The 14,633-nt window shown below is 43.8% G+C and overlaps 1 protein-coding gene across 1 annotated transcript in view; it reads right to left on the bottom strand.

Annotated features, from left to right (window-relative positions):
* LOC146209572 (uncharacterized) overlaps positions 1-14,633 on the bottom strand; it is a 60,832-nt gene that overhangs the window by 26,955 nt on the left and 19,244 nt on the right. The window contains exons 3-4 of the mRNA XM_084580510.1: positions 4,216-4,283; positions 1,225-1,371 (exon numbers count right to left, since the gene is read on the bottom strand). Coding sequence (XP_084436636.1) covers positions 1,225-1,371; positions 4,216-4,283 — 215 coding nt within the window. The remainder of the gene's footprint in view (positions 1-1,224; positions 1,372-4,215; positions 4,284-14,633) is intronic.

The raw sequence follows: 14,633 nt of genomic DNA on the forward strand, positions 1-14,633 counted from the left end.
TTGCCTTAATATAAGCAGAAGATATAAGCTAAGATGATCGGGATACAGGCCAGTGTAACATTCATTCGTGCGCGCTGTGCAGCGTACATGTCACTCAGTGAAAACTGTTTCTTGCTTACCTCAAGCGTTTCAATGCAATATTATGCTACGTTCTCAATGCTTGGGCACCGGGAGGATTGCTAGAAAACTCTCCGCGAGGAAAAAAAAAATTAATCGTTCATGAAAAACTGAAGTGTGGGAAAACCTTTTATCTATATCGCGGACCGCTGAACATTGATTGAAACGGAGAAGTTAAAATCAGGGAGTGGCATAGAATCACATCGTGCTAGTTCGTGCGGGCATTAGCGATTTCATCTGTCGTGCGAATGCCACTTAGGCAAAGGTGTGCTAACTGAACTACCGAATGTTTTAAAATGATAATGAAAATAATGTTTTAAAGAAAATATTTTATGGCAGGTCATTGTATTTTTTTAACGAGTCTAAAATACCGCTTATCAACGCACAATACATTTTCGCTATCGCCTTGTCGGCAGGAACATAGTCAAGTAATTGGCTGAAGAGACAAACTTACTGAGCAAACTGAAAAATGCATTTTAATATATGCGTATCGAAAACTCCAAGGGGTTTAAGATGATACGCTGGCAACAATAGCAAAAATTCGATCGAAATGGTGCATAAATTTATGTTGCAAAATGTTCAGGTGACGGGGGTGAAATTTGCAGGTGGCCCGGACTAACTTTGTGTGCGGCCATCAGAATGGGTATGGTTCAAGCTAATCAGATATTTCAATGTGGCCGAGCTCATTGATCAATAATTCTGGGCAAAATTTTTGGGGGTATACAATATCAGATTTGTTGGCAATCACTGAACTGAGTGCAATCGATTATAGCTGGGTGCCTATTTTAAACACACCGCTTTAAAGGCCCCGGTTCATTCACAAACATGACGCAGCGTGGCCGTGAGAGCGAAAATGCTATGATGGCTTATCAAGTTCAATCAAGGCGAAGGAACACACTGACGTGGAGATAGCCTTTTCCAGATTGTAGGGAGACAGCTCTAAGGTTACAAACGCAGGCTCAGTGCTCTACTCGCTATTGATGAGAGAAGAGCAACATTTTTTAAAAACTAATGAGCCACATTTTTATTCCTTTTTTGCGTGGAACACTTTTCGGTGTTATCCTTCTTCTTTAAATGTTCATATGTGGCGCAGGAAGCCCTCCTCACCTGTGTGATGGTCCAGAAAGCAGCGCTGCTCATGTTGGTGGCTTCGACGACGATGCGGCAGGCCTCCCTGTCCCGCTGAGACGCCTCCACGGAGGGAAGCACAGCCGCCATACACTTCGCCTTGTGGGCATCGTACGAACGGTCGCGCTGCATGACAAAACGCATTCCGGCTCATAGTAAGATCGAATATTATTTTTTATAGAACGCGCCATGGCTTAGAAAAACTGTTTAAAAGAATTCTTGTATCAAAATTGCATTCTTTTATTAGTGTCAGGCACAACCTCGAAAAAACGGGGGAGTATTATGCACATCATTGTCGATTGGGAGCCCTGTTCGTTTGCCTCACTAAAAAAAAAAAAAAAGTCTGGTATAATGTTGCAAGGTAGCAGCCAGCAAAATGAGATTTCTCGAACGTGGTACAGACGGGAAATGATTTCCGCTTGCAATTATGCGGTGGCCTTACTAAAAAAAAAAAAAGCCCGCTGCCATGTTTTGGATTCCTTCTGAGTAGCTATTTATATGCAGCAACTTTCCATGGCCTAATAAAATGCGGTCAGAGTTTGATTAACGCCTTTTAAACCTGTAGACAAGTGTGCTAAAAAAATCTGCAAAATCAGCAAGAAATATCTCATTTTCTCCCACTTTGTCCTAAGTGATTGCGCTAATGTCGTTTAAGAGTATGGTGAGGATTGATTCTCCGCCAAAAAATTATCAATAATGCCTCCAAAACTGCTTCTCATTCTCATTTCAATGATTACTGAATGTTGTTTTTTTTTTTTCAATACATAAAACCACACAAACAAAAACAGAGTGTTATTGACAACAAGCAGCTGTTAAAAAAATTATAGCACTATGTTCGGAACCTATACTTTATGGAGTTTCTAAAAGAGGAAATTTTGCGCGCCCTGGATATTAGCACTGATTACTGCAGTGAATGCCACCACGTGAAATTACCAGAAATATTCTACGTGTACAACGATAGCTAGTTTTTTTTTTTATTCTGGGCTAAGAAAGAGGCCAAAGATTTCACGTAACTCTGCCGCCTACGACCAAACAAATGAATTACAAGTCGCTTTAGCAAACGATTTCCAAAACTAGGGACCTATATTGACGCAATGATCGCAATCCCAAGGTAGAAAAAGAAAGTGAAATTCTTGTATTCCCTAAAGAAGTGCGATGTTTCAAGAAGTCATCCTACGGATAACAATAGTAACTAAAGTCCTCAAAGAATGCCATTTGTTCAAAGAATAAAAAAGCTGAGTGCAGTGTATCACAGACGTTTAATGAAATACATGAGGGATATATGGGAGAGCGGTCGTTTTTTTTTTTGCGGTATTCTATATAATCATGCTTTAGCCTATGCAAAGAATTGACAAAACCATTATTGCTTGTTATGAATAATTTCTTGTGCCATGCCGATTGACGTTTATGTGACTTAGACAACATTCGATATCCAGTAGTCATTGATATTTTAGTTAGGTGAATGTTTCTGGCTCATGCTAATTCGTATCATCTCACCCTTTTGGTAAGAGAAGTGTCAAATCATATGGCACGTTTCATGCTCGGGATTTTTCGAGGCGGCAATGCTTCAAGCAGGGTTGCAGGGGTCCCGTGTGCTTGATTCCTGACTCACCCTTTTATTCGGAAGGAGCTTCCCGAGGTTTCAGCTCGTTCCAACTCCATCACGCCTAATGTGGTAGAGATATCCTACAACCCGCCAACCAGTCGCCTTCCAGCAAATTCTATGAGCTAAAAAAATATATGATCGCCTGCGCACCTTTACACCCAAAGCCTTACGACTCCCGACCCTTCCACCCGTCAAATACTACCCGTCAGAGCCAAGCTCGTGATCTTTCGAGGCTGCATGGGATGCTTCAGGCAGGGGGTGCAAGGATCCTGGTGTCAATGACCTCTAAGGAGCATTTTCGTAATTTTCCAGACTCTGAGGTTTCAAACGTTAGCAGCTGATGCCTCCGGACAGTTTTTGCCAACATGGGGATACTAACCTCTCTCGCACTGAAAAGCTGTTATAGGCAAGCTCGTGTTGTTTGAAGATTGCGACTACTTCAGGCGCCCTTTTGTGCTGTTTCGTGTGAGATGAAAATGGTGCGATGATGGCAACTAGCTCCTTTTTCTTCCCGAAGGAGGTTGTACCACGCCAGGAGAACTGTTGTATCCGCTGAAAAGTATGTCGCTACCCGTCCGCACTACGAATTGTCAGTGTATGACTGTTTACCTTTATTATTCAAGAGAAAAGTATATTATAGTTGATCCTCACTGGCAGTCACTTGTGGGCTGTGGGTCTGAAAATGTAGGAGGTAATGGAAAAGGTATAACTGAAAATAAAAGGAGTTCAGCTAGTTTTGAAAAAAAAAGCAAGATGGGAGGTGTAACATTAGGAAACAAAAATAGACCTAATTTCTTCCAAGTACAAAAGCCAGAAAATGAGGTCCTAGCCAAAATCGAGCAGAAGCAATAACCACGAGTGAGGTCTTTATCAGAATATAAGATAACTGATATCCTGTAAAGGCTAAGCAGCGGATTACAGTAGAACGTAAGGGCAGCAAGCGGCGAACGGGATCAAATGCGAAAAGGTGGCCGCGCCAGTCAAAGATCAGGATTAATTGAAGAGTTATTTCTGAAACCTTCGCCCAACAGTGAGCACATTTATACTGTTTCTGCTGATAGCGATTGTGCCCACCTGTGCCCAGATATCTCTACATTGTGCACAGTTCCAAGCAGCAATCTTCGATCTATCAATTTAGTAATTCAGCTGCTGTGCTTCCAATGACCTTCAAATTCAGCAGCGTTGTTCTTCACAAATACAACACCCTACACGCTCTCACACCGGATAGCGTTGAGCACTGAAATGTTGGTACGACATCTGTCTCCATCAAGGAGGGGAATCATCAGTGTAAGAAGATTCGGAGCTCCTACATAAAATGGCAGACTACTAATGAACGATACTTCGAATCTAGCTGTCGGTCTCACCTCCAAAGCTTCCTGGGACGAGATATTGTGGCATGCCATGTGTTTCATGCGGATTTCTTGGGGCCACCCTGCAAAGAAGATGTCAAGAGAGGAATAACTTTTGAAGAAAAAATGAAAACAAAGGTACCTCACTGTGTGTCAGATAAGCTGCAAGTAATATGGTGCATTTAGTACCATGTCAATCTGTTTCGGAGACGTAACTGCTTCATAAAATTAGAGGGCGTCTTAGATGTTTTTTAAGAGTAGACCTGGGAAAGCCTACTGTTCCTCTCCTATCATTTGCCTCTCATCGTTTGCCACAGTTGTGGTCGTTCCAAGTCATCATTTGACATATTCGTCGTTTCGTAGTGATGATGAGTCATGCCTCGTCATTGTAATCATTAGCACTCATCGCTAATCGCTGTTGCTCGTTTCCGCTCAGTTGCGGTCATTCGAGTCGTCGTTTGACATGTTGGTCGTTTCGTAGTCATGATGAGTCATACCCAGCCATTGTAATCATTATCACTCTAGCTAAGCATTTTTACTCGTTTCCCGTCCGTTGCGATCATTTCAAAGCATCGTTTGACACATTGCTCGTTTTGTAATCATGATGAGTCATGCGTAGTAATTACCATTAACAGCTAAGCAATTTTAATGATTTCCAATAAATATTACTAGCCGTCATATGACATATTGATCTTTTCGTAGACATTAGAGGTCATAAATAGTCATGCCTAGTTATTTTAACTATTTCCAATCAGTTGCGGTCCTACAAGTTGCAGTTTGACATATTGGTCAATACAAGGTATTCTAGTCATTATTAATCATAGGTATTAGTCATTAGCATCAGTCAATAACTCTATCAATGTCTATATTTATTCGTTATCTATCACCACCAATCCTTTTCATCCTTACTTTCCCTGCTAACACGCCCCCTATTCGCGAGTGATACACCAGGGCACATATGCGACACACAGATCCCGCGCACAGACATATCTGACGCAATAATTTATGTCCATTCTCACCCAGGTTTTAGTGCACCCTGAACTTTCTTTACATAGAATATGCCACGTGGTGAAGTAGATGCAGCTTTCAAAATGCATCTCCATGTTCTTTAATTCTAGCAATAATGAGCTAATCAGTGTCCAGTTTCTCTGAAAGGCAGGAGAACGACTGTGAAACCTGAGAAGGAGCTTGTTGGGCTTTCGACTTTTTATTTTTAGAAAGGAAGAAGAACCAAATGAGGATCGGTTGATGCAACGGCCATAAAATCAGTAAACGGCCCATTATCAAGTACAAGGTAACATATATGCAGTAAAACAAAAAGACGACACAAACAAAAGTAGCAAGTAGAGATGAACGACCAATGTAGTGGACAATTGGCAGCAACATTAGTAACTGCAGTAAGTTTAGAGCTCGCACTTGAGTATTCGAATAAGATCGCATATGATAATATATCTAAGGAATGCGACTTCAGGTATTATGAAAGTTTCTAAGATGTGCGACACTCTGAAGTATGTTTCGCATACTTGTCGCGATATGGGGCGCTTGCGTCGTAATCTGGTTTCTCCACTACAAGACGTGGGGGGTAGCACTCCTCGGGATTCTCCCTACTCTATGTGTTTTCATCAACAATCGTCTAGGCAAATTTAAGCACAACAGCGAGGGTTGGATACATTATGCATGAACGAACATCCTTATGAGACTGGTATGCTTCAGGTAAAGTGATCGACGTGTTATTATTACAGCGCGTGGAATGAGACGTCGTTAAGCTAGCCTTTATTGGCCCCATTTGGGGGTTGCAGTTCTCTCAACGCCCTGCGGAAAGAACATTCTTGCCCTTCATGGCTATTCAAGCAGTACTTAAAAGTAACCTGACGAAGTTGTTAGCTTTTAAAGGTCTGTTAGAGTTGTTAAAATAGCGCGTTGTTTAAGACAATAGCACAATACCCACCGTTTAAGAAAATATCACAACGATGAATGATGTTCTTTCCGTCCACCTTAGAGCAGAAAACATACTTTCAACTTGCCTATTGAATTGTGTACCAAAGAAAAGTTCCAGTATTAAGAAAATATCAGAACGATGCATGATGTTCTTTCCGTCCACCTTAGAGCAGAAAACATACTTTCAACTTTGCTATTGAATTGTGTACCAAAGAAAAGTTCCAGTATTGTTCAATCGCAGAATCGCCCTTATCGGCATAAGCCGTAATTCTAAAATCGATGTGAATGATTGGTTCTCGCAGTTTCTATTCCTCGTCTGTTACTTTTGCCTATAATCAGCTTTGTATGACAGTTGCAGTGGATTCGATATTAAATATGCGAATCGGAGAACTCCGAGAAGTCCCGCATGTCTAAATCCACTGTTTGCTTTTTCTGTCCTCTTCGCGAAATGTCCTTCTCGTTTTCTACTCGGCCACTGACGATTGTTTTCGTTTGTATTGAAAAATAAAACTAGCACTAAACCGAAAGAAATGAAACTATCTCAGTAAATTCAAGACAGCATCGGGCGTGATGCATTATGGTCTAAATAACAAAAAGGAGCAGCATAGAGCACCTGAGGCCTGGGATTGAAATTCCTGGCTGATAAAGTCACGACCCCATGTGCTTTGCAAAGTAGCCAGTTTGTTTTCCGACTGCTATAGCTACACAGAACACCAACATCGGTGTCATCAGCTGAAATATCAGGATTATAATGCTTTTTTGAAGCAGAGCCGTTGTCTTTTTAGCACCATCAATTGAGAACTTGCGAAAACCTTTATGCATTGCATGTTCTGTTTTCGTCACTTTCATTCTATGCGTGACGTCATGTTTCACGTGACCTTTAACGAGCGCTTTTTAATTCCCGCGCCAGGCCATGTGGCTCAAACGTCGTAAACTATCACATGAAACAGGCTAGCACACGAGAACCTACCAAAGTCAGACTGGGACGACTGAAGTATAGAGTTCAGCGCCTTGAAGAAACTGTAGGAGAAGGCTTCCAAATTGTATCGGTCCCATCCCAGGAAAGAATGTTGTAGATAAAAGCGCGGAGCATCCCTGCTTTATTGTGGGATGCAATTACATGAGGCGGGGCACCCACGCAGAGACCTACAAGTACATCGTGACATACATGATGCAAAGAGGTCACAGAAACGCAAATATCACTTTCGACTTTTATATCCGCTAGTTATGAGCAAATTCCGAGCACAGCCTGCCCCATTCTGCATACTATTCCTTTAGGGCAGTTTAGTGAAACAGTGTAAGAGTATGAAATACGCTATCACCAACAAATGCCTAGATTATTATACGGTTTTTGTCCATTTGTCAATGGCTCAGTGGACAGAGCAGTGTATAGGTGATTTTGTCTGCGACATCATTTCTTGGTGCAGTTTCATGCTCAAGAACGTACTGAAGTAGCATAAAAAATTCCTTCCTGCGCATTTGTACGAAACGCAGTAATATGCTGCAAAACGTATTAGAGGGTAAACCGCACACTAGCGTTTCAAGCGCTAATTTCGAGTCAGTAAAAATTCAACTTTTATTGCCATAAAATGCGAGAAATTATTTCGGGCTGGTGCGAGTGTTCAGGGAGGCCTCCAGTCGGGGGCGACCTCTTGAGCTCGCGTGTCGAGGGCCAGTTGCGCAGTTTTTCTTGGGCTGGCCAACAGCTTTCCCATTACTCCACTGAGGGAGCTGGCAAGAGTGTCTTTGGAGTGGAATTGCTGGCGCATTCCCATAGTAAGGGGTCTTGGGTGGCCTGCGTCCCGTCGCCGCAGTGCCAGTATGCAGGGTTGTATTCTCCGTTCGTAATTAATGATAATCGGTAGGGACTAAGAATGGCCTTTGTAAGCGTCTGAGTGTCGTGGCTTGCGCCCGGTCCAGATCGGGGTGAGGGGCGGGGTACGGGCATCTTAGCTCGCGATAGAAGTTTATTATCTCCGTGTATGTGCGCGGCGCCTCGACGGGCGCGTCCGTTCGCGATAGATCTCCCGTCTCCCTGTTGGTTAAGCCTCGGGCTGGACGGTCGACCCCTTCGTTTCCGGAGTTACCCGCGTGAGCCGTAAGCCATACGAGATTGATGTTGTGATTAAGAGATCGGTTGCGCAGAATTCGTGTCGCGAGTGCGAGTGCAGAAGTTTTGGCGAAATTTTGAAAGGTATTCTTTGAGTCGCTTAGAATAGTTTTGGTGCGGGGATCTGCGATGGCCAGTGCGATAGCTACATCCTCTGCCTCGCATATGGAACTAGCATTAAATGTTATGGCTTTGAGGAAGGCTGACTTTGAAGTGGCCATACATGCCACGCATGCACTGGTTTTGATGTTTTGAACTGCATCCGCGTACACTGCTTGTGGATCGTTCTCGTACTCTTTCTCAAGGGTCTGTACCCTTTCCTCCCGCGGGCATCATGTGTGCCCGGTAGCATGCTTCTGGCTATTGGTTTAACAACTAGTCTATTAGCAGATCAATTAAGGGGAAATGAGGGTGCTCGTTATAATACATGAAGGAAAGAAGCCAACAGTCGGCGAGGCCAAGGAAAGCGTAGGGGATGTTACTTTATGTTCTTTTTCTTTTTTAATGTTTACTTGGATAATCAAAGAAATTAGTAATGTAATCTTGTTTAGGGGAAGATAATTAAACACAAAGTAGCAGAAAAAACAACGTGCCGATGGTGGGAACCGAACCCACGACCTCCGAATATCGCGTCCGGTGCTCTTCCAACTCAGCTACATCGGCCGCTGTCCCCCCTGCTACTTGCTTGGGTATTTATGTTGTCTGTATACGAACCTTGAGAGTGTTCACCAGCGCCACCCTCAACCATAGCGGCGGACGTAGAACGTCCTTTGTACCGCCAGCGTCACGTAGAACGTGATCAAGAGCGAGGGCGAAAGCGGTGCTAGAACCCTCTTACGCTACCTATGGCTTCAAGACTGCCAGAACCGAGACCCCCGTAAGCTACAAGCAGATCAAGCCATAAGCTACAAGCAGATCAAGCCATAGGTAGCGTAAGAGGGTTCTAGCACAGCTTTCGCCCTCGCTCTTGATCACGTTCTACGTGACGCTGGCGGTAACAAAGGACGTTCTACGTCCGCCGCTATGGTTGAGGGTGGCGCTGGTGAACACTCTCAAGCTTCGTATACAGACAACATAAATACCCAAGCAAGTAGCAGGGGGGACAGCGGCCGATGTAGCTCAGTTGGAAGAGCACCGGACGCGATATTCGGAGGTCGTGGGTTCGGTTCCCACCATCGGCACGTTGTTTTTTCTGCTACTTTGTGTTTAATTATCTTCCCTAAACAAGATTACATTACTAATTTCTTTGATTATCCAAGTAAACATTAAAAAGAAAAAGAACATAAAGTAACATCCCCTACGCTTTCCTTGGCCTCGCCGACTGTGCTTCTTTCCTTCAACTAGTCTATTAGTAATGCCAGCCGGTAAATGGGTTGTTGCATACACTTTCTCAGTTGGGTGTACGTGGAGCGTCTCTAGAATTACGCTTCCCGCAATGCTGCGTGACAAGCGGGCCACTTGGGCTGTCTTATGGGCTTCAATTAGTTCAGGTAGCGTGTTAAAAATTCCCAAACTACAGTTGTCGATCTGAGTTGACGTATACCGGCAAGCCAAGGGCCGCTTTGTATGCTGTTCTTATTATGCTAAGTGCATCTTCGTCCCTACTACGCAGATGATAGTACGGGCAAGCGTACATGATCCTGCTTATCAGGAAGGCTTGAATAATCCTGCACAGGCCGGCTTCTCTCATACCCCTGCGACGTGTGGCAATGCGCCTCACCAGCCCACATATCTGGTGCGCCGTGATGCGTTGCCGGTGTATAGCTTCTGTGTTCTGCGTATTATTTTGAATCAACATTCACAGAAATCTGATCGTGGCTACCGGGGGTATCGGATGGCTGTCAATGTGTAACATGGTGGATTCTCGAGAATCTGGTTTTGCCTGTGAAGCTTGTTTGTTCTTTATAACTAAGAGTTCCTATTTAGCCGGTGAACACGTAAAACCGTTTTCCTGCACGCAAGACTGTATCATGTCGATAGCTCGTTGTAATGAATCTGTAATCTCTCCATCAGATCCAGAATTAGTCCATATGGAGATGTCGTCGGCGTATATGTGTGGGATATTATCTAACAAACGCGGGAGGCCGCTCATAGCGATGTTGAAGAGAAAAGGTGAAAGTACGGTAGATCGCAGTGTTCCTCGCGTCCCTAGCGTAATTTTTTCGCCAGTTTTGTCAACGAAATAGAGCGCAGCCTTACGCACGTTCAGGAAGGTAGCGATGTAGTCATATGTTCGCACGCCTACGTTCATCTTTGAGAGGCGAGTGAGGATGAAAGCGTGTGATACATTGTCGAATGCCTTCTCACATCGAGTGTCAGGATGGTTCGCGTGGCTCTTAAGCGATTTGGATCTAGAATGTCATGTTGTATTTGCCACATGATGTCCTGAGTCGAAAGACCTGCTCGAAATCCAATAATGGACGGGGAAAACGTGCCTTCCGCATCGGTGTGCATGAGAAGCGTGTTTACGACAACGTGTTGCATTACCTTCCCGAGACATGACGTACTAGCAAGATTAGGCAGAGATTCCTCATCTCGAGCCTTTTTCAAGGTTTAGGCATGCAAATAATTTTAGCGTACGTGCTTCCATTCTTAGCGACGCTGCCCTCTGTCCAGAACTTGTTGACGATGCCAGTAAGAGCCTCTACTGACTGGTCCTCTAAGTTGCGCAATATCTTATTGGTGATGCGATCTTCCTCCTGTGCCGAGGTGGTGTTAATTTGATTAAGTGCAGCTCTGAGCTCTGCTACGGTAAAGACGCTATCCATGTGAGGATTATCCAATCCTGAGTACCCATCTGACGTGGGTATATCCTGGGAGGTGTTAACGTACTGATCTATTAATGTGTTCATGAGCTCTTTGTCGGTGCCTTGGAAAGATTGAGAGATCCTATGTAGGCTCTTGTGGGATTCGGCCTTAGGTCTCGTAGGATAGAGTCAATGCCTTAGTAGAAACCAGGTGTTCTTGTTGCCCAGTTGCCCATTAAGGCGGTCGTAAGTCTGATGCCCCTGTTCTTGGCTAAGTTACCACGAGTAAGCCTCGATTTCCTTTTCAAGTCGGGTTAGCCGAATTTTTAAACGTCAACTTAGGTTGGTATGAAAAATAATTATTGGTTCACGATTCCCCGGTGCTGTATATGTCACATTTGTTCTATGAACACCTTAACGGTGCTGTGAGGGAAAGAGGAAGGTGGGGATGAAAGGGGGAAAAGAGAAAGGGATGCCGCAGTGGAGGGCTCCGGAGTAATTTCGACTCCCTGGGGATCTTTAAAGTGCCCTAACATCGCAAAGAACACTGATGCCTCTTTGTTTCACCTCTATCGAAATGCAGCCGGTGGCGGTCGGGATCGAACGCGTGTTTTCCGGTACGGTAGTCGGACATCGTAACCTTTGCACCACCGCGGCGGGACAAAAAGAACAAGTTTTCGCCAGGCAGCTTAATGGGAATTCACTGGGCTGTTGTGGACTGCCCAACACTTAGGCCACGCTGACGCGAATTGCGCAGGCAGAATTTACAAAAACATTTAAAACACATCTGAGTCAGCTCCGCTAATATTATGCACAAAACCCTAGCCACAAATATTCAGATGATGCCTATCTTCTTTTGCAAGATGCGTAAACGTCAAAAACGTACTTCCGCCGCACGAGAACTCTGATCAATGCGGAAAAGGGAAGCTGTTGGTGCGTGTTCGAGTCTCTGAAATAAAAAATGGTGGTTACATCACTGCCGACAACTTCGAACATCAAGATAAAGTGGGTTGAAAGTGCTTGGCGCATCTTAAACTCGATACTCATAGCTCCTTCAGAGATGCAGGGGATCTCAGCCGCTTTCCACCTCTATTACAGGATCTGACTGTATTATTTATTTTGAGGAACTATTCGTATTAGAGATGACAATAGCCAATCCTGGTTAACTGTCCATCTCAGTAGCTTGCGGAGCTTCAAGAGGTCTAATAGGCATTTTGGGTGCGAGACCCCTACAGGCATTGATACTGTATATGTGATGAAAATCTATAAGGCTCACTACCTGCGACCACTGAGGCAGAATCCTGATTCTTTGCTAGCGACTGTATGACTCACGGCTATTGATAATAACAAAATATTAGCAGTGAGTTTTGAGCATATTCTTATTGGACACGGTAGCCTAGAACCACGTCTATATTGCGCAAATGCACTAAACTAGCGTTTGCCGAGTGTTCAGTGACCTAAGACATTTGCGGGCGAGCCTCAAGCAAACTACTGTATTTTGTGCTATAGTGTATAAATATTTTTTTTTATTTTTACCTGCTCTGTCCTTTCTCCCTATCGCCCACCTCTGATTTTTTCTACCGCTTCCTCACTATCCCTTTATCTCGCCGCTCCAGTTCAGGTGCTTCAGATATCAGCAGATACCGGGGCTGGAAAATATCTTTTCTTTCCTTTTGGATATGTAATAAAATAACACTATTACTGGTACTACTACTACTACTAATACTAGCAATATACTAATATTACTAGTACTACTAAACTGGCACATGGACAAGCGAACGAGGTCTTTTCGGGAGCTTAAATAACTAAAAATGCACCTGGACAATGACTGCTGTTACAGCAAACGACTTCGTATTAATTTCAACATTCTGAGTTTATTAATGTGACATCAACCACAGCTCAAGTTATCGTCTGAGCTCCTTGGCTGAGGAACAAGTTATATTTTCAGTATTACCTATAGCCTGAAGTAGCGTTTCTTTTAAAAATAAATATTCGAACTTTTCATCTACGCTGGCGACATCACGCTGCGTTTCTCAGAAGCGGCCTAGAGGTGATCGGTGTTCGCGGTGCAGGCAACAACCCTCTGCTGGATGGACATGCTGAAAGAAAAATCGAACAACAATTGTATGTGTATTGTTCCACATTGCACAAATCGGACAATTTCAAGTCAAGTGAGCCTGCACAACTTTCCGAAGAATAAAAAACTGAAGTCGCTTTGGACCTTGAAGCTGTGAATCGAGAAGAAAGTGAATAACTACAATGTTTGCATCGAGCACTTCAAGAAATATTTTTTTCTGCAGTTATGAATTTCTCTTGAAATATACAACGCAATTTAATCAGGCAAGCTTTCAGAGAGCGGCAAGTGATTTCATTGGATTGAAGTTAATGAAGTCAGTAATCAGAATATCAATACTTTGGAGCTATGTGCTATGTTCATATGAGCCAGAAAGACTTAAAAGAGCTTTGGCTGAAATCGTGTCGATATAATATGTATATTTCATTACAGAAACATGCCTGAAAGAGCAAAAAAAGCACTTTAACTAGTAGTCTCGCTTGGGCGAGCTGTGCCATTCAACTGCTGGTACATGCGCAATTAAGGCACGGACAAACACATTGTGTTACTTGTTGGTCCGTGTATTCAAACCGCATGTATGAGTGTTGAAAAACATTTCTAAATGTTTGAACGCGCATTCTCTACTTGTGCGACAGCGGTAAATCAGTCAAACGGCTGAATTGTGCTTGCTTGTTTACACCTTCATCACTGCTGGGCATGCAACGCGAGTCACAGTACAGAACGCGGTGCACCGCAATCGTACCCTCCTCTTGCGTACCCCTCATTTTCCTTTGTCTTTTTGCGCGGTTTCATGAGGCATTCTAATACTAGTCACTAACTAGCTGTCACTATTATTCTTCACTTGTAGTGATTCCTGTTCTTGAGGTAATCTGACTTTATCATTGTAGTTAACTGAAACGACACCGTAACCATTGTCCCGCCGGGGTGGCGCAGTGGTTACGGCGCTCGACTACTGTTCCCAAGTAAGCGGGATCGAATCCCGGCCTAGGCGGCAGCTTTTCGATGGAGGCGAAAAGCAAGGCGCCCGTGTGCTGTACAATGTCAGTGCACGTCAAAGAACCCCAGGTGGTCGAAATTTCCGGAGTCCTCCACTACGGCGTCTCTCATAACCTGAGCCGCTTTGGGACGTTAAACCCCACAAACCAACCACCATAACTATTAAATCGCTCTTTTTTCATCCTTCGTGTGAAAAATCAAATTGCAATAGTAATATTCCTCGACATAAAAAAGGCATTTGAGTGCGTCTGTCACTCAGAGTTATTGGAAAAATTAAAATCGTGTGGTATTACTAATGCCTCTCTCCAGGTTTTTGATAGCTACCTTTCCGCTAGAAAACAAAAAGTAGTGCTGAGTGACAGACACTCCACACTACTACCTGTGACTTGCGGGGTCCCGCAAGGATCTGTATTGGGTCCTGTTTTGTTTTCCATTTTCGTGAACGACCTACCGCAGGCCGTTCAATTTTCAAAAGTCTTTATGTATGCAGATGACACTGCTCTTTTGTTCACATCTAAGTCACTCTTGGGCCTAGAAAATACGATAACGTCCGAACTGTTTAATGTTT

This window comes from Amblyomma maculatum, chromosome 1 (assembly GCF_055883805.1).
Source record: "Amblyomma maculatum isolate TAMU_Amacu chromosome 1, ASM5588380v1, whole genome shotgun sequence".
Taxonomy (NCBI): Eukaryota; Metazoa; Arthropoda; class Arachnida; order Ixodida; family Ixodidae; genus Amblyomma; species Amblyomma maculatum.